The sequence below is a fragment of the Passer montanus genome, unplaced genomic scaffold (genome assembly GCF_014805655.1).
Source record: "Passer montanus isolate IOZ18808 unplaced genomic scaffold, ASM1480565v1 scaffold1, whole genome shotgun sequence".
Classification (NCBI taxonomy): domain Eukaryota; kingdom Metazoa; phylum Chordata; class Aves; order Passeriformes; family Passeridae; genus Passer; species Passer montanus.
In genome coordinates this window covers 2,426,126-2,452,375 of record NW_024356504.1, presented here as the reverse complement: position 1 = coordinate 2,452,375, position 26,250 = coordinate 2,426,126, and the positions used below count along the sequence as shown (strand labels likewise).

General features: G+C 38.7%; 1 protein-coding gene across 1 annotated transcript in view; it reads right to left on the bottom strand.

Moving 5' to 3' along the window:
• BMPR2 (bone morphogenetic protein receptor type 2) overlaps positions 1-26,250 on the bottom strand; it is a 99,495-nt gene that overhangs the window by 31,794 nt on the left and 41,451 nt on the right. Inside the window, exons 2-3 of the mRNA XM_039705182.1 lie at positions 15,949-16,122; positions 14,506-14,685 (exon numbers count right to left, since the gene is read on the bottom strand). Of these exons, the coding sequence (XP_039561116.1) occupies positions 14,506-14,685; positions 15,949-16,122 (354 nt within the window). The remainder of the gene's footprint in view (positions 1-14,505; positions 14,686-15,948; positions 16,123-26,250) is intronic.

Here is a 26,250-nt window from a genome sequence, read left to right as displayed (position 1 = left end):
TGTTCTGTCTGCCCTACAGTAACAAACTTGTTTCAAACCAGGAATTAATATTTCAACACAAATCTGAATAGGTCATGAGGAGACATTTCATAATCCTATGGAAATGACTTGCAAACGATGTTAGAATCTGCATGATTGCTAGATGAACTTCACAGACTGAATAAAACATATTGAATGATATGGTTTCTGCAACTCTTCTACTTTAAACATATTTTTCATGTAAGAAAAACATTCTTAAATGAATCCCTGAACTGGTCACAGCCCTGAGTATTGGTTTCAGCTGTTTTAATGATGCTGTACAATTAAACTGTAAGTCTGAAACAGGTACATTCAAAAGACACTTATTTACACAGATCCTGTAGAAATTGGAATGGAAAAAGGAGCCTTTTAAAAAATGAACATAAAGAAGCCTTCTGTCAATCTAATTTACTCAAATCCTGACCGTACCATGAAATCCTATTAAATGAAAGGCAAAAACCTCAAGTCCCATTAAGCAAGTAAAAATCTTTCTTTGCAAAACAAAAGAACCAAAATTAAACTTCAGGCAGACTCCTTTCTGACAGGTGTTCCTGCTTTAACACATCACAAAATATATGCAGTCACAGGCAAGGTTTTCAAATGGTTCTTCTGCTTCCCAACTGGTCACTATCAAAGCATTTCCACACTTCACTGAAGACACTTTTAATACATCCTTTTGGTCACTTGAAATTTAAGACCCCTCAATCACTAGTCTAGAAGTAGGAATATACAGCTCTATAAGCCTTCTCAAAGTGAAAATATATAACAATAACACAAAAATGAGGATTTATGATTGCAAATCAACTTCATGCTTTCAGCCTTAACTATGGTTTCGTAGTTGGGGTTTTTTTCCCTTTTTTTCCTTGCTTATTCCTTCTAACAAATCACAGGTAATCACAGCAGTCATGCCTCTGAGAAGATAATGTCTTATTATTGTTTTAGACAAGAGTTCTGTTCCCAATTAATCCTTTAAAAAAGGAAATCCAAGTGTTCCGTGAGTTCCATATGCTTACACAACATACTTTCTATTTTTCTTTCTAAACTGCCATTTCCTGAAAGGTTTCAACACCTGGAAAGGTCTGTCAGGAGCCCTGTTCACTGCAAAAATATATGAAGTTGTCAAGTACTTGACCACTTTTCCACCAAACAATCAAAACATAGTTCCATTACAGATGGAAGCCCATGGCATTTGCAAGAACATATTTGCTTCTCAGAAAAAGCTGCACCCACCTGGTAACTGTTTCATTCCATAACCATCTAGAAAGAATGGAAAAGCCTGCCTTCCAGTCTCATTTCCAGGGCTCTATCATAACACGGGCCGGCATTGTGCCAATAGCACTTTTGGAAATAAGACATAACCCATTACAATGATTACAAAGACAGTGCAAGAAATTCATGTCATGCTTCTGGCATCAGATGCGCTAGGCTACTCATCAGGTTTGGCTTAAGCACTATAAATGCTTAAAAAGTGGTAATTTCAATTCTTATATGGGTAGAAAAAACTAGGAAAAACTCTAAATTTACATGCTTATGTCCACCTAGCAACTCACATGTATGTGTGCAGGCATAAAATGAACATGTCCTTGATGAACATTTAGGCGACACATGATCTTAGCTAATCAAATACTTAGGGCTGTGTCCCCTTATACAACAGGAAACTTCTGCTCCACTGTGACCACGCAGCCAGAGTCTTCTTAAATGTAGGACTGTGCCCACCTCCACTCCCTGCTCTGAGTAGTCTACTACGGACTATAACATTACACACCAGCTCAGCGTAGGATCAAGCTGAGCAGAGTTCGGAGAACCTGCTCAGACTGATACTTTTAGTACCTTATTTCACTTGGTCTATTCTAGGATATCTAGTGAAATAAAGGATTCAAAATTTATGAATTTCCTCTCCATTAGCAATATTTAATTATTATTGTCTTCATCACAGGTATCTAACATTTCAAGACTATTATGAAAATTTTCCTCTCACCAAAGAGCTTGCTGGCCTTCAGTTTTAATTGAAATAATAAAAACAAAACCACACCAAACAAACAAAAATAAGCCCCCTCCCCAAAAAACCCCAAACCATCTAACCTTCCTGAAAATAACATTTAACTCCAGGGAAAAAAAAGGAAAAGTAATGTTAGCACACCTGAGCTATACACTGAAAGCTCAAATTAGTTTCAAACCTTTTCCTTGATGCACTCCCTCCCACTGCTCTTATTCACTAACTATTCTCTTTGTGCCAGACACAAATTAGTTTCAAACCTTTTCCTTGATGCACTCCCTCCCACTGCTCTTACTAACTATTCTCTTTGTGCCAGCTGGAAGTCTCCTATTGAACCCTCCAGAGCTGGCCAGGGACAGCCTACACCTCCCTGGGCTCTGTCTCCCTGTGCCAGCCGAGCAGGGCTGTCCCCCCCTGGGGACAGCCCCCCAGAGTGCCTGGCACAGCGCTCAGGGGTGGGTAATGCTCTGGGCTGCAGTCTGTACTTACTTCACCCACACACAGCTGCAGTTTGCCCCAGAGATGCTATGAATGGCTCTGCAGCTGGGGGTGTCTCACAGAGGGGTGGGCAGGGCTCTGCTCACCAAACCCACCCTGGGGGCACAGCCCAGCCTCACCTGCAGGTAACAGGGGCAGGATGGGTCTGCTGACCGTGCTGGTACAGGCACACAAACACTTCAGACTCATTGAAAAAACTTCTCAAAAAACCAGTTAACATATTTTCTAAATATTCATCTGTCACTGATTTCTCTGGCTTTCCATGCCTTAATTTGCAGTAAGTTTTCACCAAGTTCTCTCTGCTTTCCCATAGTGCTGTGAAACACCGGTGTCTGGACCTGCATCCAAAGGAAGAACACTGCTCAGTGCAATTCATTGTGGCTCAGCATCATCCGTTTTGCCTTAGTCACTGCAATTATATCCTCAGAGAACAGAAACAGAGAAAAACAGAACCCCAGTTTGAATATAACCAATTTGTATTTGCTGCAGTTTGAATGTCTACGTGTCAGTTGTTCATGCTGGTGTGAATGTGGGTATTTTCTCCATGCTTGGGGGTTATTTCATCTGGTTTTCTATTGGGGAGCAGGAGGTAGATTTGGGTTTTGCTTCTTTTTGAAGTTTTTATGTGTGTATTATATTGGTTTTAGTTTTCTTAAAGAAAAAACCCCGCAGGTCAAAGGAATAAATACATAAAAACTGTGCTGCTTTTTTATTACACTAGTACTAATTTATTGGGGTTTAAAGCTCTATTTCTACATGCATCACTACTTTTAGAGCAGGTTAATGCTTTAATAGAAGAAACAGAGCTCCAGCCAAGCAAAAATGATCACAGTGGCTCCATACAGTTGGTTCAGCTGTTTAGAGCACGTACCAGCAGTGCATTCCTTCAGACAGACACATCAGCTTGTGAACAAATCGACAGACAGGGCACTGAACTACAACTCAAAGATAAAAATAAATAAAAGAAAAATAAGTATTTTTATTTGGCATAGGGGAAAAAAACCACTTTCACTGCTACAGCTCCAACACTTGTATTTCCTGTTGTAGCATTATGAAAGTGAGAAGTGTTTTCACACAGGATGCAAGGATACCTTACACCCCTGCTCCAACTATATATAGCTTTAAGTCAATACAAATGTCTGAAACGAGGAATTTTTTGCCAGTCTCAGAAAATACTTACAGGCCTGCAAGCAGATTCTAAATAAGCCTCATGCCACCAGGCCGAGGGAAGGCAAAAATCCAGGCTAAGGTCAAAAGCTGTCTAATATCATTCACAGGTACTCCAGAAGCTTTTAGGAAATAATAATGCCAAGAAACATATATGCAGTATTTTGTAGGCTCAACCTTTCAAATAAATGCATAAAACTGTAGTGATTAAACATTTGAGTCCACCTCACTGGAATCTCAAAGGAATTTAAAAGAACTGGACCACAAACTCCTATCTCACTGCAACTTGATATTAATGTCTTAGAAAAATAAATCCTTCATCACATCTCTCAGGAAATTACAAATCTTTCTACTTCAGAATAAGAGGAAAAAGCTAAAGCACAAAAAAAACCCCCAAAAAAACTAAGGTAAAGGAAAATCTTCACACTTCCCTCTTCCAACATTCCTTGCCCTTAAATGTTGAATTCCTAACTCCCTCCCCAGACATAACTATACAGGAAATGTTTTTCCATTAATTGATTCTACATGGAAGCATACTATACAAACTGAAACAGGGTGAAACTCAGTAAGTTTTATTTTAAGGCTAATTAATATATTGATTTATTTCAAATTAAGAAATGTGCTACAGAACAAAACATCTTAGTATCCCAAAAATAAAACACCGATAAACAAACCAGGACTACTGAGAAAGAAATGTATGGACTGTCTAAATAAATCTGGTGTTTGGTTTTTGAAAGATCAATACCTATTCTGATATTGAAAACATGGAAGCTAAAATACAACAAAAAAAATCTGCAGACCTCTAACAGCTGACATGAAAAATCAGATCTCCTACCACAAAATTCAGTAGTAATGAGAATTGCAACAAGGGAAAAAAGGTCTCTGGCACACACAAAAATAGACACAACACTTGGTGTCCCAGCTCTAATGCTTATGTATTAGTGTCCATAGCAACAACTCACCATTCATTTTGTATATTAAATACAAACCAGCAAAAATAGTAGTGAATGGTATACATCAACAACAGCTAATTCAATATATAAGAAGGAACATTCCCAAACCTATCACAGAAAGGAAAAAAACCTACAGCATGACTAAGAAAAGTAACACCACAAAATACCAAGATAAAATAAAAAGACACAAAGAAATACTGAGTTTGGATATAAAAAAGTAGTTATTGATTGAGGAACTCTATTCTTTATAACTTCATTTAGGTTGCCTTATAACTTTTTCAGGAACTCACCACACCCTAGTCTGACCTATCAGCCACAGCAAGCTTTCTTCATTATACAACCAACACAAATGTAAACAGACTTGGGTATCAACTTCAATCCCTGTTTAAATAAAATTACAGCCACAGGACTCCTCACCAAGGATTTAGTGAATATACTGCCATCTTCCATAGGGACAGCAACAATAGGAGTTATTCCATCCTGGAAATTACAGCTTTGAAAAGCCTGCAATTGGTGTATAATCAGGGGTAACACGACCAGGAGCACACTGATGAGATGCTTCCTGGGTTGTACTGGCTCACCTGGATGCTCTGTGAACTCTGTGTTCTGTTAGCCAGAAAGCAACAGATCACCTCAGGCAACTTCAAAACATCCCTGACATTTCAGTTCTTCAGAAATAATGGAAATATCTATAGCCAGGATCGACATATGTCAGGAGCTAGATGCCCAGTTATGAAACTTCACATTCAGAATTCCAGAGTTAGTCACACGTTCACAATCCAAACACTTGAGACACTTAGCTGATTTGCCATTCACTCTTTTAATAAGAAGGACATGAGCCTTTCCTTGTAAGGAAACCTAATTTAAAACACTGATCCCCAATATCCATCTACACGCACAGATACTGTCTGATATGAGGAAAGGATGAAGGGAGAGAGACAATCCATAGCTTCCATCAAGTAGAGCTCCCAACCCTTTTTATACTCCTGACAGAAGATGGTCCACCAGCACAGTTGTGAAAGAAGTCAAATCACACAAAAAAGAGTCTCTTAGTGCATATGTACAAAGATAAGCACAGTCTCAAGTTCAGGCTCTGGCTGCAGCACCTGCAAGCCAGACCCAGCCCAGCCCAGGGCTGCCTGCAGCCTCTGCTCCCTGCTTTGGGGGCCATGCTGCCATCTCCACCCACAGCCTGCTCTGCACCAGCCCCTGCTCCACAGGAGCCACCTGGCAGCTAAGCTACATAACTCAGGATCTTTTATAGAAAAGTAATTCAAGTGTCCTTAGAAACAACATCACACTGTTAAAAACCAAATGCTTTATTTACCTAGGGCTCCTAGGATTATGCCAGATGGAAAGGCATTTTACCTCCAGACAGCACTCTCTCTGAAGATACACTGAGTGCTATATCATAAGGAAAGAAGCCAGAAATCAATATTAAGTAATGTATTGGATTTTCTGGACCCCATTATTTTTCAGATTAAGAAAAAAAAATATCAAAAACAGCTCAATGAGGAAACGTGATTAATGACCAGCTCTGAAGGGACAACATATTTTAAGTGTCTGTCTGGACTTTCAGTCTCCTCTGAGGTATTGTGCTGAGCTATACTTGCAACTCAGGTAAAAGTGAAAAGCAGCTGGGCTAAGAGGTTATTCTAAGAGCAAGTCAAATGCCAAGAACCTAAAGCTTTCTTTATAAACTGTATCCATTTCAAAACCATGACAGAGAATCAGATTTTTGTCAGCAAACTAGCACATAGGATAGAAACAAGCGAGGCTTACTGAAAACGTCTAATTAAGGAGCAAGAAAAAACATGAAAGGCTTTCCATGATCTAAACACTGTTCTGCACAGATGAGTGAGCCTAATAGCTCTGAACAGCAAATAACCCAATATTTATAAGTGATCTTCTGTTTTGCACTTAACAGCTCCAGTGCCAAGTCTGCCTCTTACTATGCCAGTAGTCTGAGGACAAAGACTATTACTGTGCTGGGCATAGGGTAGGAATTTATTAGTAGTAGCTGGCAACACCTAGCAGTGCTTTATAACCAAACTTCACAGAGCTCTTGTGCCTTTTAATCTTAACTCCATTCACTGCAAAATTGTTCAAGAAAACCAGAGCAGAGCCATGCTAAAAATCCTGAGGAATGCTCTGTGGGTAAGATGGCAGGACAAAGGGGTTATGAGAAGCAGTGTTCACAGCAAGGCCAGCAGCTCCAGGCTGCCAGGGAGATACAGCTGCAGTACTTTGAAGCTAATGCCCTCTGTCAGGAGCTGGAGCAGCCTGTGCACAGCCACTTCTGCCATTCCAGCTCAGTGCAAGGAGCCTTGAGCATGACAAGGCAGGGAAAGCAGGAGATCAACACAGCCAACGTGAAAATAAACATTTGAAAAAGCACAGGGACACAGACAAGCAGAACATCCACAAAACATAAACAGTGTTTCCATTTTGTTTGGCAATGACTTCAATGTACACTATCTTGGCTAATTCAGTGAGTATGCTTTGTTGAGAACAGTTACCTAAACAAAATTCACAAGTCTTTAAAGGAGAAATGCTTCCACAGAGGTGCAGTCTTAACTCCCACTGAAATATTAAAATTTACAGCACCCAGCTTTAAAATATTTGAAGAATAGTTACTGAAGCCTATCACCTTTGGAAAGCCTGTCGATCTATGTCATCCAAAAGTGCACTGATACATCAATCTGCCTTCCAGAGAGCTCGACCTATTTCTCAAATTATTTCTGTTAAGTAGCAGTGTGGGGTTTGTTTAGAATAATGATGATATGGCATGCATGTATTGCACTGCATATTGCAGCATGTGAATAAAGACATAAAAAGTATAGCACCCTTGTCTACTCTCCACTTTGAGATGAGGTGAAACAATTCCTTATCTGCTACCTTTATTATTTACAGTCCAGCCTTCCACTGGTGCATTCTGAAAGAGTATCATTCTTAGGAGCCTTATCTACTTTTACCTTGTGTCTGTAAGGCATTCACAGTAAAGGCCCAACACACACTGTCACAAAAGCTGTCAGCTAATGATGACATTGAATGTATTATACAAGAACATGAAAGTCTGACAGTACACAGCATTCCCAGTAAATGGAAACAGTATCTTTACTATATTTGTATTACCCAAAGATATTTGCAGATCTTTAAACTCTTAGAAGTGCATAAAACATAAGCAAGTAACTTCCAGCTGAGATGCAAATGAGTGCCTCAGGAACTGCACATGACACCAGACTGTGAATCACTTATTTACAGATATTGGTTAACTTAAAATGCACGTTTTCACTATTACTGAAGATGGCAAAACCAGTCATTACATTACAAAAAATTTGCATTTCCTTTCTTAATTTTAGATCTTAAATGTGAATAAAATATTTGCAGTGGAGTACTAGAAACAAGCAGGCTACTCCAAGGATGACAAAGATGCACATCAGACAATTGTATCAAACGAATAAGCTAGAAGTTCTGCTCACACATACTTGAGGAATTGAAATCTCTAAGGACTCAAGAAAAATATGTTTAGCCCTCTGAAACAAAGCACAAATACAGCTCTAGCACTTCACAAACACACTATATGGCAATGTCAAGATATAGAAAAAATCCCACCTTGCATCCAAAAAAAGCCCTTTTTAGATTCCAGCATATTTTTAAGAGAACTTTGCTGAAGATCCTTGCTCTTGGCCCTCCAGGTCACAACACACTACTAATTCCTGCAGTCACCTTTCCATCAAGTGTGCTCCTACAGGAGTCTGACAAAGCAGTAAGGAACATACTTGTAAAAGGAAAAAAAAATAGTGTTTGGGTTTTGGGTTATTGGTGTTTTTGTAAAAATAATATTTGAAATGTTTCTGCTTTATCAAACAAACATGTTTGCTCTTTTAACATGGTTTTCAGCATTTTGTGGGTTTGGTGCATAGCAGAAATTTAAAAACATTTCAATGTCAGTGCAAGTAAAGCACTTCAGTTTCATCTTCCTGATTAAATGTTTCTGTAAGAGAAAAAATTTACACATACAGTTTTCTGCCTAAGTATGTTTTGCCTTCACAGCTAACATTTCATATGCAAGACTCCAATTTCACATCAAAGCTTTACTTTTAAATTCAGTAAAGATTCAAATTTAATCTCAGGAGAATATGATGTCTTAGAAGTTAGAACAGTTAAGTGCTGCTACCAACAATCTTTAAGAGATTCTGCTTTTGATAGATTCAGTTTTAATGGGAAACTGAAGCTACTCGACAAGCATTACCAGTTATCTTGAGAGACTTGCAAAACATTGCACTGGTTCTACAGAAGTAAAGCTTTCACTTGAATTTCTAAATAACCTTCTACAGCAATTGCTTTAATACTGTGCTTCCTGCAAAAACTTTCACTTCTACTCTTTCTCCCCTACCCTAACCCACAACATCATCACTTTTCCCTCAGCTGCAATGACACAAGACATAGCCTTAATTAGCCCAGGTTTCTGAAATCTTATCACTAAGCATTTGTAGCAATGTGTACCCAGTGTCACAGCCCCCTCCACAGTTAATTAATTTCCTGTAACCAAATAAACAGCAAAAAACGCCCCACCAAGCACTAAATTTTAGAGAGAAAGGCAACTGAAGGTTCAGGAGAATACACATTTGTTAACAGCGGGCTAAAAATCCAAATAGTTCATAATGAAGGCAGTATCTTAAGAAATTGTTTAAAAAAAAGCCCTACATTTCATTTTCCCCCTCTATCAGCTGCTCCACCTACAATCTCTTAAGAGAGACACATACTAAGAAATCTCCGTGCACATTCACCTCTGTCTCCTTCAGCAGCTTCATTTGCTTCAGCACCCTAAAGCAACTTCCCCAGAGGCACAGTACCACCCTCTTGCATCAAATGCTTAAGTGTCTCAAAGTAAATTTCCTTTTTTAGGAGATATTAAGGCCCTTAATTACTGTGTTAATATAACCTCCCCTGCCTTATAACATAGTGAAGGTGCATTAATGGCACAGAATGCCTCGTCTCCTCACTGAAGGAAGAGGTGCCTGACCAACTGCCTATCATTTCAAGGGTACAAGTTTTAATCCTTGTGTAGATCACTCCCACCTTCATCTTTTAAACCTGAGACGTGCCACCTTGCAAAGGTTTGTCATTTCCTCTTTACATCTAAATCACCTGAAAACAAAAAGAGTAATGCACATGAAGGAAAAAGCTTATTTACAGAGTGGCTTTTTAGATTAGGCAGATCAGAAGATAAAGACCTGCTTAAACATCAGCTACAACTTAGCTGATCAGGTGCTGCAACCCAGCTGAAGTAAATGCATTTCAATTATAAATTAATATCAGATGCTGTTCTCCAGAAAAAGCAGTTCAAGACAACTGAGAGTGAGCAGGGTTACAACTTTCCAAAATTAGCCTGACATGATCTAATTCAGCTTCAGTGGGAGTTAGATTGGGCCACGTGCCCACAGCTACATGAGTCTAACTGCTGCCTCTCAAAAACAATAGTTAAATGAAAACTGTCTCATTACTACCATAATTAACCTGTCCCAGCCACATACATTAGTAATTACTTCTTTTTTTTAATGGTAGCTTTTGTCAAAGTTTCCACACAATTCCATGAGCACTTCAAGACAGACTTTTACATACCTAGTTCATATACAGAGCAAGAAGGCTGTCAAAGAGAGGCAAGAATGTTACACTGGAAAGATAAGCCTGTTATCAGTGTTTCAGAGTGAAGAATAACTTCCTTGACTGTGTGAGGTGGTCTCTTTCTATCCACAAGTCAGTGCTCTTATTTAACAGTGGTTTCCTAAATCCTCTAAAAATTGCAGCCACCATTTGCTGTCATGAGATGAAAATCCTATATAATATTCAACCACACATATCAGTAACTGCTCAACTGCTGCTGCCAGGGATTTTTTCCACACATCACACAAATACATCACCTGTCATAGAAAAATACATTCTTAACACTCAGTTGCTGCTACGTTCATTTATTAGCAGCACCTGGAAGCAGCCTTGAGGGGAAAAAAATAATTAAAAATTGCTCTTTCATCTTGATGTTATTTTAATGTGAATGTTTCATTACAGCAATATATCTATGACCAACAAGAGAGATCATTTAAGTCTTTAGCTACTTAATTTCTATTTAACTGGCTATTATGAATGATTGAGGAACTAATAAATTTGTCTTCAAAACAGTCTCAGAATTTAGGAAGCATTCAGTAGTCATAACAGGCAGCTATTTAGCATGTCAAACTAAATATCTGACAAGGCCAACAAAGTAAACACATCTCAAAACACTGACCCAGGAGGCCACAGTTGGCCCCTTTTAGATAGGGTTAAGGGATATATGAGTATACTGGCTGAAAATACAAGATGGAAGAAAAGTGAATCTATCCATGAGAGATTTATCACAGAAGAAGAAAATACATCTTTCCCTTTTCTTGCAAAAGTGCAAGTTAAAGGTTTTTTTTTTTTTTCTGAATGTCTGCATTTGAGTAATTCCAAACTCCACAGGCAAATCTTGAAATCAGAAACAGACACCATTCTCCAACCACTGCTTCTCCTGGAAACAACTATCTTAATCTCTGCCTTTTTAATACCTCCAGACTGTGGGTTCTACGCTATCACCCATCCTACAGTATTTGCAAAATTCTAGCTGGAGGGATTAGCAACCAACAGCTATTCAAATCTGCCTGGATTATCTTTAAGATAGAAGAGATGAATATTATGACTACTCAGATGTATGATTGTTTTAAATTACCAGCTGCATATTAGGAAGCAGTAAGGATTAAATTTCAGGCTTCAAGAACCTGTTTGTTCTCAATCTTATATTTCAATTTTATGAAAATTTTGTTACAGGACAGGTTGGATTCCATGTATTTATACCCTCATCAAACATAAATTAAAAAAAAAAAGGCAAGCTGTTCTGCTCTACACAGATACAGTTGCAAAATAAATGTTTTGACATCCTAAAAACAACATTGACATTTTCTTAAATGTTAAATTTAATTTTTCTAATTGCTATATGTTACGACAATGATAATTTGATATATCTAACATGTATCTTAATTTTGTCTTCTTGAATCATTTATAGTCTAGCTGTATCTTTCAACACACCACTGTTAAGTATGATAGAAAAATGGCAACCAAAAGATTGTATAAAGTAATTGTTTTATTCGATGATTTTTCTGGGTGGACTTAGCTCAAGGGCCTAGCAGTCTTCTGCTGTTTCCACATCTCCTTCATATAGCTGCAAGAAATCATCTTTAAAAGAACAATTGCAATTTTCCGTAAAAATTAAACTTTAAATTGATTAGGGTCATTAGCAAGGTCTTCAGGTTCCATTAGTTTTTAAACTACAGCTGAATTTCTGCCTGTCATTCCAAGAACTTTTTATTCTGTATGGTTTTACTGGAAATGAGAAAAAAACCATTTACCAATACTTAGTTACCTGTTGGCTGAATTCATCAGGCTGCACATAATTGTACACCAGTCACCTCCACTTCGAAATTTCCAGGATCATAAGTACAGTTCTAGGAGGTCTCATACCATACTTTGGGCCATTCAAGAACTTTATTTATCAAAAACACAGATGAAAAATAATGCTCTTACAGTTCACAGGCTATAGTGAAATAACCTTCTGCAGAAGATTTCCCATATGACTGTGACCTGTTAAATTTAATAATCTAAAGGGTATGGAAACACAGATTGCCACAGCCTGTGCAGCTAACCTTGCTAATGTCCTTACAGCATTCTGTCAACTGTAACAGAAAGGCTGGAAGAGTGCCCAAGGAAAGGTATCCAGTAACTAATACAAAGCTTCCCAACAATTCTATAAAATCTCAACCTTGCCAAAGCAAGAATTCTGTACTTAACATGCCAAAATATAATCTTACAGCACCAAAATGGGTTCTGGAAGGAGCTGAGAGACCATGAACACTCCACCACTCGGAATGTGGGTCAGTAACATTACAGGGGTCTCTGTGCTGCAGCCTCCCTGCTTTTTCACCCCTGCAGCTTTCTCAAGTATCCTGTACCTCCAGAGTGCTACCAGAGGGCTGCAGATGAACAGCCAGGAGCAGCCCCATCTCTGTCAGATGCAGCAATGGTAGAGCTTCACAAATAAAACACCAGAGTGGCAAACGAGGCCATCCTTGCTGCTGGAGTGGCCCATCTCCATCTCTTAAGCCAGTCAAAGCAGACAGACAACTGTGCTCTGAAGCAACCTACTTTGCTTGTGCTTATGCCTAAAGCCAAATTTGCCTATTATGAAAATGGAAGGTGACACAATAACACAAAACAGTTTGAGTCACTAGAAATGCACGCTGCAGCACTCAATTACAGCTGGGTGAATTAAGGACTGTGTTACAGATTTAATCCATCTCCCCTCCACTTTGCAAGTCAAGATAGATCTTTCCATATCAAAAATTTCATTTAAAATTATTTTAAGATCTTATCTCTCAACAACTGAATTAATTCAGCTTGCAATTTTTATCCTTTTGAGAAGAACAAGCACAAGTATTTTTGTAAGAGCCTGGCCTTCCTGTTTTGGGGGGACAGAAAGGGACAAGGAATTATCTTTACAGCTGTTTTTCTTCCTGTCTAATTTCCCTGCACAACACTAACTCCAGGTACATTTGGGGAGCCCAATCTGATGACTCTTACCAAAGTCAAGCAGAGTCTGTTCTGCACTACACAGTGACAGTGATTCCAAATGGTGATTGTTTACTGTTCTACAAACAGTACTGTCAATCAAAAGGCAGCATGTTTTACCAACTTTCTTTACCCATTCACACTGTACACACTTTCCAAGTTAAAGACCACTGGTTTTTAGCATGCCAAACCAAACCCTCATTTTGATCCAACTTCCTTACAAATACAAGACCCTACAGCCATTTTTGAAAGCACCAGTGATAAGTATCAGCATTTTCACACTGAAGTTAATTCAAATACTACCATTCCTAAACACAAACTATTTATTTTGCATTTTACAGCTGTAAATGCTATCCAATTGTACACCTTCATTTCACAAAATACTTTCCACTGATAAAGAACTCTTGACATACAGAACAGTTGTGCCCCCATTTACATGCCCAATTGTATTCAACTTCCCTTCCATAATGCTTATTTAGAAAAGGCTATCCAAATGTTTAGATTAGGCCACTAACTCAGCTTCTTTACATGTTCTTAACTTGGAACACAGCGTAGCAGTGTACCTGCTAATTATGATCTTACTTCTGTAATACCAGGTTAAAGGGTCTGATCCCTCAATTTGGATCTATATGTTAGGCTGATTTGATAATAAACAACTGAAAAGAAAATTATATTGCTCAAACTAGTAATATTAGCAGTACTCTTTGAACATTATGTCAAAGTTAGCCGTTACCAGAGATATGCAAAAGAAAGAAATCAGATTTCAGAGACTGTTGGAGAGAACTTCTGATACAAGACTGGTTCTACCTCTCAAAACTATCTGTGATTTATGACTGAACAGACAGGCCAAACTTTCCAAAGGTACCATAGTGTTAATGAAACCACTGGCCTCCTCTCAACAGAAGTCATGAATCTTCTGAATACCTCCACAGGCTTATGAGGTTGAGCATCCAAATATCAAACCACACAAGATTAGAGACCATTTTGAAAAATATAACTTGTATTCAGCAGGTGCCAATACAAACAATCCTCTTGTAAGGACTTCGCTTGTTCTTTGTGGAGCAATGTGGAATATGAGTGTGACAAACTTCCTAAGGGAAAGATCTGCTCTGTCTGCCATCTCTGTGACACAGAAAGGTCACAGGTTCCACATTTAACAGCAGCACAAAAAGAAGGCTCTTTCCCTAAAATCTTTATACCATGAAAAGACAGAAGCACAGACATCTGACTTACTGTAAGGTGTTGTATCAGTAGGGTCAGGAGGTGGGAAGTTTTCTGTGAAGTTGACATTACACAAGTCCGTACTACAGCAGCAGAAGCGGTATGTTCCATTCTGAATCAAGGACGGGGTGGTTGTAACTATGCACTCTTCAAAGTGACACTCCTGTGGGTCTCCTATATGAGACCAGCAACCTGCAAAAAAGAAGCAAATTACTTTTTTTTTTTTTCCAAGTAAGCATAAAATTAATTCAACTGTCTGGATAAACACGCCTACAGAAATCCATGCATTACTTGATTAAACATTACAGAGTGGGGTGAAAACAGTTATAATTTGCTTGTCTGACTTTACTATCACCTTTTAAACCAAAACCTGAAGAATTTCTTTTAGAACTCCCCATAACCAAGGAGAAGAAAACATGAGCAGGGATGAAGGCCAACGTCCAGCTGTTGACTTACTATGATAAAACCTGAAATTCTGAGCCTTCTAAGCAGAAATATGCTATTCCTCATCTCTCTGATACCACAGACCATATCACCATTTTCTGGTCCACAGAATAAATGAATTGTGACCTAATCTCTTCCTTAGGCCACAAGACTGCATCTACAGCTTGGCGCTTCTTGCATAATTTTCAAAATTCTGCCCTTCCTCATTGTCAACATGACTGGACTTTTCTACAGGACCACAACTTACTGCCTGGTTCATACCAGGTCCTTTGTCCCTGCAGCAACTGCTTCTTCCCAAGTATGGTCAACAGCAGTTAAATGTCATTTATCCACAAATAACTGGAAGGGAAAGAGGCAGCAGTGGGGCAAAGGTGGGCAGTCAAGCTGCTCCCTTCAGCAGATTGCCAGATCAAACAGGAATCATGGACTACAACTCCACAGGCTATTTGTGAATAGCAGCTGCATCTTCATTCAGCATTATTCTACATTAACTCGCATCCAAGTAAAAAAGAGCAGAATCCCGAGGATCATAATCAAAACATGTCTCCAGAGACTGCAAGGCCCTCCTACCATCATTCTCCCCACAGAATTGAATTACAGGACTGATACCTGAACTACAGCTGCAATTTCCTTTGTAAACAAACATCCAATCAATATGAATACACACTTTTTACTTAATAAGACACTTACTGTTAAATTTATCATTACATCAATACACATATTGAAATTCAAGAAAGCCATCTTCTTCTGGACATCCTATGTAACAAGAAATTTGAATGCTTCTTCTTTCAACTGTACATTAATGTATTTGGTCTCTTTTAGAAGTTATTAATTTCAAACAAATATTCTGTTCACATTTAAAATAGGTAAATGGCAAGTTTTAAATGATGCATTTTGACAATGTGCAAGAAGTCTAGTTTTGCAGCTGTGCAGCTTTGTATGAGCTGGCTAGATCACAAAGAAGTAAAATAAGTAAAAAAACTACTGCACTAAAACTGAACTGTAACATACCTTGTTTTACAAGATGTATGTCTCCTTCTCGTGTTTTTTCCCAAAGTCCATAGCAGGTACTACCTTTCATGCACAAAATGGTGCCATTCTCCTGGGAGATGCGGCTCTCACTGATGCCATGGTCCTGCTGATATGGGTCTTTAAATGCACACAGCCGCTCTTCATTCTGTGTAGCTTTAGCCAAAGAAAGAAAAATAATTTTTGTCAGTGATTCCATGCATAAAAGATTACCTTTAATAAAGAGATGATTAAGGTCTTCTGAAAAGATACATTTTAAAAAAACTAGATGTATAACTACAAGGCACTTAGATACTATTCAGAAGTACAGCTCAGCTAACATCCAATCACAGTAAGAATTTGTAGTACATTTTTCAACAAATAGATTTCCTTCAGTTCTTTAACTCCCATCAAAGCATTGGCAGCAAAAAGGTGCAAGATGAAGCAGATTGGTCTTTTGGGTAAAACAGATTTTGAACTTAAAGTAAAATTATAGCACATGTAATTGTAAATTATTAAAGGTACTGTATAAAATATCTCCTCACAGATGGTTTATTTCTTTGATCATTCTTCAGCACTGGCCCCAAAGAAGCCATGTTTCAGCAAGGCAGACTCACTGTCAGCAGCTGGGGTGATTGGGGTAGAAAAGCCAAGGGACTTGGATACATGTGTCTCACTTGCAAGGCTGTTACTATTCATCAGGAGTCAAAATTTGTAATTATTTTATGCTGAGACAACTACAGATTGCTGCACTATTCAGGCCAGCATTCTGTCAGTGTTTCCCAGTTTATTGTGTGGCAGCAGTAATTAAAATAGCACAACTTAGCTGATTTTTCTACTGCTCTGGTAGATCACATGTGATCAGTTGAGCTGCGTGTCAGCTCAGTGGGGGCAAAACTCTCAGCTGAGGAGACAGAAACCTCTTAAGCCAGTGTAATTCAATCACTTGCAGCTCCCCACACTCCAAGAACCCGGCAGGCAGTCCATGCTGCTCGCCCACCTCTCTGAACTCTGGTCAGAAAGTCAGTCGCCTAAATTTCATATCCGATTTTTAAAAAACCACTCTGAGCAGAGTTAGTCAAGTTACTGAGTACAAAAAGGTCACACACGAGCAGCCAGCACATGCTGCCTCCAGCAGAACTTGCCAGTTGCGCGCTGTGGTTTTATTCTCAGAACAGCTGAGTATGCCAGGCGTGAAGCATCTGTCCTGCATTCTCTGCTCCTTGACATGGGACTGGCCAAGAAACAACATATGAAAGGACAGCACCCCACTGCCATAAGGGAATTGCATCTGACTCACTTTTTGAGAAGTCAAAGAAGAAAAAACTATCACAGAATTACAATTTTCAAGACACAGTGGGACAAAAGTATACAGCCTTGTGAAACAGGACACATGTGCTCTGAGGGACAGTAGGAAGGTTTTAAAACCCCTTGCATAGGATAGCTGAGTGGGGCTAAGGCCATCCAAGATCTGGTTGTTTACAAAACACTCAAATTGCTGCAAGATAAGTCCTTTCATAACTTGCCTTTGTGAAAAATTGATTTAAAAGAACCACACAAATCTGGTTTCCTTATTTTAAAAGAAAAGTAATTCCAGGAAGTCCACTTTAATAATACCTCAATATGTTTTTTAAAAAAATCTTTGAACCCATGAACTAACAGGAGCAGAAAAAAGACCAAAACAAACCAAAACCTTTTGAGTTTGCCTTGGACTCAGACAAAAAATAATGGCATGCATAATGTCTGTGCACCACCGACTGAGACAGCTTTAATTGCTTACTTTTCAGGTCTCTTAATCTTTCTATAAAACTCCTACGATCAAGGTTGAGAGGTAAGAATATGAGAAGATAATCAAAAAAAGAGAAGCTGCTAAGAGTCATGCTAGATGCTGTTCAACCATACATGTACTACAGAAAAAAAAAGTAACTACCAAAGGCTTTTCTGATTTAAAAAGACTGCATTGCCCGATAAGATTACCTGCAGAGGGGAGAATGGGGCAAGCATGAGAAAATACAACCTGAGTGTCTATCAATTTTCTTGCAAAGCAATAAAAATACTAGTGAACTTGACACAATTTAATGTCAGATGATCTCAGTGGGAAACTTTTCCAACAAAAAAATAAAGGTTACTCATCCAACAACTAGAGTTTTCATGCTGATCACTGCACATTCCTGCTTCGATTATAACTCGGAGAAGCACAGCCCCTGTGGGAGCAGTACCCACTGCAATACTCTGCTGACCCCTGCCCCTTCCCTGATGGCATGGAACATCTGGAGAACAGGGGACATGGAACAAAAGCTACTTTATTTTTCTCTGTGGCCTCTGTATGTTCATTGTTGAAGTTGTAATGCCGAAGAAAATTGGGTAGGGCATTCAGATGTACAGAAACCATCTTGCAGAACAACAGACTAGATGAACTGCTTCAGTTACTGCTCCTGATTTCAGTACATTCCTGCTCTGGGATTTCTTTCTTCCAGGCAGTGGAAACCAGTCAGATTTAAAAACTTTTAGTACTGGAATACTTCTAGGTGAGGTTTTGAAAGCAGCCTCTAGCCTGGGTGAGTATGCTTGTATGCCTTAAACCTTGCCCAAAAGAAATACTACAAAATAGTATTACAAAAAGCACACAAAAGTGCTGGAGTGCCTCTTTAAAAGCTGACCTATTTCAACAGAAATCTTACTCTTCAAGGTAAAATACCATTGCTCATCTGGATTTCCACATGTTCCACAGGGATGACGTTGTTTGTAAGTTTTCAGTCATCATGGAAGCCAGCAGGTATGGAGGGTACATTCAGAGCTGAAACACACCTCCCTGTCCCTCGGGAGCTGTGCACCTGCAAGGCTTGAGGGCAGCCACTAACACACTCTGTAGCAGGTACCTGAAAACTGTCTAGATATGGGCCCAGGCAGCTGGCTCTAGGTGACTCTGTCTCAGCAAGGAATTGGACCAGATGACCTTCAGAGGTTCCTCTCAACCTCAACCACTCTGCAATCCTTGCATGTCTCCAACATGCATCAAACAAGACACAAAAACTATTTCTTAGCTGGGCTACTTGCTCTTTTTTGTCTCCAAGGCAGGCAAGATGGTAGGGTAAGACTAGAACTACTGGATTCTCTTGTTTGTCTTCAGTTCAAATACATCCAAATAGACCCAAGGAAATACCTTAATGTTAAGATCTTCATTAAACAACATGAGCAATTAAAATAAATAACTTAGCCTATGAAGACTGAGGCTCTATTTGATACATCCAGTTCATTTGCTACCTGTCAGAAACATGAAGCAAAGTCCCTGCAGACATGTGTGCTCACCAGATATTAGGGAGCCACAAGCAGTTCACTGTACAGTGCCCTTTTCCTTACAGATTTTGCAAACCCAAGATGCACCAGCAGGATATCCTCAAATCAGCAGAAGAACATTAACAAAAATGCAGAAAACATTAACAGATCAAGCTATGCAGACATGAAATGTCCCAGCACACAAACACAACCAAGACCTAGCTCCAAAGTGGCAGCACAGGTTTCACAGGACATCTTCTGCATGGCTGAAGCCATCTTTAAAACCCCAAATTTACCTTTATAAGGTAATTTCATAGTAAACTCTGTTGTTCATCACGTTGAACTCATTACACATTCCAATCTTTTCTAATTAACCCTTTAATGAAATTTCATGAGAGGTTTTGAAATAAATAAATGGCAACTGAATGCCTACATGTCATACACCACTGAAAAATTTGCTACTGGAGAAACTGTAGAAGCGACAGAGAGGATGACACTGAAGAGGACAAAAAGTAAAACCTAAACAACAAATTATGAAGGATTTATAATGAAATGTCAATTTTCCATTCCTCTGGTATTTCCATATCCATTCCTCTGGTATTTGCATACCAGACAAACTATGTCAAAATAATTCAATAGAAATAATAAAATTAACTGAAGCTTCTGTTCTGTCATCCTGCAGAGATTTCTAACAAAGACGAGAAGGGGAGGCCCTATTCCCAGAAGTTACACCAAGGCAAAAACCAACAAGAGCACAGCAAGCTCTTCAACTCTCTATCATAAACCAGAAAAAAACCCCAAACCTAAAAATGAGTTTTGCTGCTCTCCAGACCATTTTACACCTCTATGTACACAAAAATACACCTTTACATACAGTTTCGGAATCAAACATGAGTGGCATGCAAATTGAAGACGGGTGCTCCAAGCAGTCATCTAAGAAACAGTCAAAGTTCTCAGCTTTCCTGCCTGGCTGCCACTGCTGCTGAGTCTGATCACCACACGCACATGTAACAGACTTCACTTGAATCAGACTGTGAAAACTCACTGTTGTTTTCCAAGAATGGGTAAACAGACTACAATAAATTACTTTCCTGGAATCACAAAGGAACTGGGAATTGCCCATTGTTTCCTAAGTCCATCCTGTGGCTCACACTTACTGTCGCAGTGGTCTGGGGATGTACAGTTCACCCCCGTATCACTATACAGCCTCAAAAAAGAGGACCAGGGCTTCAGGAATTTCCTTCTGACATATAGCTCAGGTTTTTATGTGATTTACCATCTTAGAATTAGTCAGTTCTACCGTCAACAAAAAAAAAATCTGAACGTTATCACAGGAAAAATGCTATATAGTTTTTTTCAGTATTTTTTCCCTGTAATCATGATGTTATTTACAGCTGCTCAGAAACAGAGAACTGATTCACATTCATAAGTGAATTCTGTCTGTTCACTATAAAAACACCCTGAGATGTTTACTGAGTATTTGCCTTTTTTCCCCACTAAAGATATTTCTGAACAGTAAAGATCAGAAAAAAATTCCAAGTGCATCTACTATGACAGAAATGCTGTACACGACTAACACACAACTCATCCATACTAGGAGGAGTTTAAACAAATGAATAGGTTGCTGTTGTTTTTAATATAGTAATTCTTCCACGATCACGGCATGTTCTAGGAAAACAACTACTGAAAACAATGAAAGAGAAATACCGAAGTTACAGCAATCCAACTGCAAATCCTTAGAACATGAGTCATATTTTCACTAATAGCATCGGAAGTCACTTCCATTAGTACTTAACTGATGCTTCCTGACCTTGCATCTACTCAATGCAGTACACAGAATGCACATCAAGTGCGAAGCGGGGGGAAAGGAACAACAAAAAAAAAAGACTCAAATGTTACTCGAATGCTACTTCATGGTCTAATCATTGGGATTAAAGATAAATAAAACACTTGCCACTTTATGATTAACGCCAGGCAAAAGATTTTGTGACTCAACAGTGACAAATAAAAGCTTGTGAGAACAGTCTGAAGACAAACCTGCACGCAATCTACAAGAACAGACCTGCTAGCATCACAGACCACACACAGGGGTACCTTGTTGGTAATTACACCAACTGCTTTAAGTCCATAAAGGTGACGAGTTTAAAAACAAAAAAAAAGGCAAGGGAAAAAAAAAGGTTTCTGAGCATGTTTGCCTGTAATGGAATTTCTTTAAATACAGGCCACCACACATTCAACTGGAAATCTCAGTAGGCTGCAACAGATTTATTTTCAAAGATCAACGTTTTTTTCTGTAACTTGTCCTTTCAATTAGTGAGATTTTCATCAGAACAGCCATAGACACAAACCTGTTTTATTTTGGCTCTGTCAGCTTTCCGTGGAGCTCTTTTATTTACACAATAGGGTGAAACATCATTGCCCTGGAGACAGGGCTCTGAGATAGCTTGCATTATGAAGACATGCTGTTGTAAGGAAGGTATACACCAGGAAGCTCCTCTGAGTACATCTTTTCAAATACTGATAGCTGAATACTTGTGTGATGTACAGAGAAATAGAATCTTGAAGAAATCATCACTTAGCAAATATTCTGTTGCTTTTTTTATCTTTTTCTCCTCAGAGGCTTTAATTACAAATATTTCTAAATGTGTATCCACTTATATTAAAATATATCATAAGCAGATGTCTTTTGAAGGAAGTCATGCTTCTCCAGACAGACCACCCTCAATACCAACTTAGAGTAGGAGGAAAAAAACCTAAACTACTGGTAATCTTCCACATATTTCTACTTCCAGCATTCTGTTTTCTAGCATGTTTGACCAACTGAACAGCAGGGCTCTGCACTGACTGGTCAGAACAAATAAATTGTCTGCCTAAGGATTAGGCATGAGGACATAAAGATCTAAACCAACCTGAAATGGCCTGGAGACCTTCTGAGCAGGAGGTCAGGAGCAGCACAGTGCAACACAAAACCCGGGAATGTTTGGTCAGGCAGGCTGCACAGCCTATTGCTTTACACAACCACTGGACCAATATTTTAAAGACAAAGATGAAATAATGGAAATTCGCACAAGAGAATACAGCAGAACTTCTAGGAAGGAGCCAGGAAAGGAAAGAAAAATTACTCAGAAATTTACATCTGTGGTAAATTTACATATTTTCCTCTCCTCCTAAGAAAACAGGGGAAATAAAAACCACCATAGTCATTAACTATTTTACAGGACATAATATATACCTCAAGATATACTGTAAAATATATTTTGACAAGAAACCCTTTACAGTTTATACTTGGTGTTAAAATCTGCAATAATCTCTTCACAGTACACTGCATGTCGTTAGCCTTTGCTGATGAAAATTATTTTGGTTTTGTCTGCTTTTGCTGACTAACATCACAGTTTCAAATGCTGGCAATTACACAGAGCCAGGCTTTGATTGAGAACTAGTGCCAAAACTAAAATGAATGCTTGTACTGATACCCATTTCAAAGTGATTGACTGCACATGCAGATGACAAAATAACTTATGTTTACTACCAGGTCCTTTGCCCTTGAAACAGACTAGAAAATTCAAGTGTCTTTTTTCTGTACGTGGATATACACGGGCCTTCCTTCTCAATCTAACCTTCAAGCAAGCAAGTAAATTTGAAATCTGTTTTCTTTCCTTGCTCACTTTCTAACACAGTGTTGTGGGCTGATCAAGGCCATCAGCAGCAACGGAGACACCAGTGGAGCCTTTTCCTGTTGAGTTTTCTTTAACAGTCCTTGGGTATCTTGGTGTTTCAGCTCCATTCTGAAGAACCAGTGCTCTGCTAACACTAAGTGCAACAGAGCCAGATCATGTGGCAAATGTATTGAGTCATGCTGTGCAAAAGGTTCACTTGGCTTTCCAGTCAGGCACTGCTGTCTCAGACCACTCTGGCACAGCCTCACTGGCTCCTGGCTCCCAACACGTGCCCCCTTTGCAGCCTGACATTAGCATTGTATCCCTCTGACCAGGTGCATCCACCATACCAGCAATCTCATTAATTGGAATTAATGTAAATAGCCATGTATGGAGAGGCCAAAAAGTAAATTGTCAACTCAAGTTCTGTACTGAAGGCCTTCTTCTCCTTTTACCCAATTTACTGTCAAAGAAGTGTTGCCTTAGAAGAACCCAGCTTATGCAAGAGAAGCCACGCAGCAAAGAACCAGGATGGCAGAGATTTATTGCTAGCAGCTGACAAATTATGTAGTTCCCAAATGCTGCCAAATTTTATGAAAAAATACCTGAGTTTACTGCCAATAAACCATGTCACTGCCTTATTTCTACAACTTTCTAAATGTTTCTGAGGACCACCTTGCTGTGCAAACTTCATGAGAACCAGACATTACCACAGATGCAAAGTTTTATCTATCTAGTAAGAAAACAAGACATGGTGGCAAGAAAGCTAGCAACACCTGTGTTTTGGGTCAAAATTCAAGAATGTCAAGTGAATTTGAACAGTTCATACTGCTTTACATCAAGAGGATGAGCATTTTTCAGCTGATATGGGAAGAGATTCAAGATGAATTTGTAATGAGGATATTGATTCAACCAGGTCAGAGAAGAACAAACTGTAGAATTAAACCCAAGTGTCCTAAAATCTCCACTACAGCCATAACAAGTTGACCTTTAACTACCTGGGCCACTAATCAGAGCTTCCTCCACCTTGCAATATCTCTTCCACAATGTATATAAATAAAAAAAGAAAAATAATCTACCTCTACAGTGACTCAACATTTTCCTTAATGTTGTATAGCTCTGTTCAGGCAGTGTACAATAAAAACAAATGTCCTAAGTGTGTAAGTCTGTCTAGTTCAGCAGGTTTCTTCCTTCCATCTTTTTCTCCTCTGCTGAAGTTGCACTAATTTTTAACAAGACAGAATTAAAACAAAAGGCATGTAACAAAAAGGTAGTGGAAAAAGGTTATCAAGCTGACCAACGTGAAATTCACAAATATATCACCTGCTAACTCTGAAAAAAACCCCTCTGGTATGTTAAAAAAAAACCCTGTAACAGTATCTTAGTTCAGTGATTACACAGGACTGATGACATTTTATCACACAACTTGGTGCTTCAGAAATAGTTGAAGGCTTTAGAGCAAGAGACTGCAGCAGGTTTGTTGGTGGTGTAAAAACAGTAAAATGTCATGGCATTTCAGCATTCACTTAATTAAGCTTTAAAATACTCATCTTTGTCATCAGACTTCCAAATGAGATAGTTCCCAAAATCTTTTCATTTTGTATTAAAGCAAAATCCAGTCAGTGTGTTCTACATGGAAATGCAAGGGTCCAAGCACATTCAAAAGTCTCCCAAAAAAGCTGTTAAGCTCAAATACTCGAAAGTAGAAGCAAATTAGCATAAAACCTTATTAAACTATTAAATACCATAAAAGTGTCAAATCATAACACTCAAGGGGGAATCTAATCTACTAATCTAAACATATTAGTGGAGGACAAACCATAAAAAAATTACCTTCAACTACAAATGCTTCTTTTAAAAAAATCTTAGAGCTTCTATGAAATTAATAAAGTTGAAGGTGATTTTCTGTGAGGATTCACATGGCAAAAAGCATCCTTGTGGCTGCAAATGACACTGACTGGTTTGCACTGTCTTCTTGTCTCAAGGTGAAATGATTTTTGCTTATTTAACTCCATGAGCAAACAGGAATTCAAGTCTTTACACATAGCTGAATCACCTCAGAGATAATCTACTCACAGACTCACAATGTAGTGCAAAAAAATTTCAACACGAAGTATTTTGCAAGCCAGCTTTAAGTATACCTTCCACTTTATTCAATAATTAGTCCAACATGCACTAAAGTTCATTTAAACCCAGGTTTCTGGAAAAGCACAGGAAAGGGAGTAGCTGGCCTTCACTGACTTGACAAGATTTTAGACATCCAGCTTCTCAAGGTCTCCTGAAAAAATCCCAGTCTACATTTAATCTGAAAGAGTGACTAAATTACAGGATTTAAACAAGTCTAGCATTTTTCCAATTATTTTTCTATATTTTTCACTTCCTAAATGACTTTGTCTCCATTCAAAGAAAAAATAAGTTCATGTTACTGTTTAGCAATTATGTCAGAATAGAAATCACCACAGCCTTAGTCACACATAATCTTTTCCAGTGCACAGTGTCTATTCATGGAACTGAAAAAGCCTGAATTCTTTATCTTTGCCCTAGACTGGAGTTCAGGATTTTTTTCTGGGTATGAGCGTCTGGCTTTTGTTTATCTGGGCTGTCAAAGTAAAGTATTTGCATGGAACAACACAGGAAACTCTGCAGCAAAAGCAACAGTAAAGCAAACTAATGATGTGATATTTATCCCCCAAACTCAGACTTCCCACAGCAAAATTGCTTATTTCAGAGTCTGCTTTACATTCCCTCTAAAAAAGATCTGCTACTTGGTAATCCCCCAATACATGTAATGTACTCACTTTTCTACCTAGCAGGGGTGTCATTTCTACTGCAGATATTACTGAAACACTTTCTGGAGAACTTTTCAGTATTTTAAATCTGGGAAAAGATAGAACCCATGCAGCCTGTGTCTTACAGCATATTACAAAAATGTTTCCTATAAACATTTTCAGGACGCTGTGAATACGCTACTGTGAATATGCTGAAGCATTCAAAAACTGGCAAACATTCTTGGACCTGAAGCTACATGGAAATTAAGCTCCAGAATCACAATCATATTTTGCCCTCAGACAGAAGCATAACCTATTTGGCTTTGAAATCTTAAACCCTGAAGAAAATGACAAGAGCAGCAAAAGGCAGAAACTAGCTTCTACCCAGACATGCTTCACGAGGGCTTGAAGCTTCTCCCCTTTCCAGAATTCCTCACAGAAGACATGTTTAAGTTCAAAAACATCTCAAAGCTTTTACTTCAAGACATGTATTAGTATGCCACAGAATACCCCATAAACCATTGTTATCTCGAGTCAAGAGCACGGCCAACAGGAAAGCTCCCCAGGCACCGTAAGGCGGCCGGCGCAAGGTGAAAGGCAGGGGA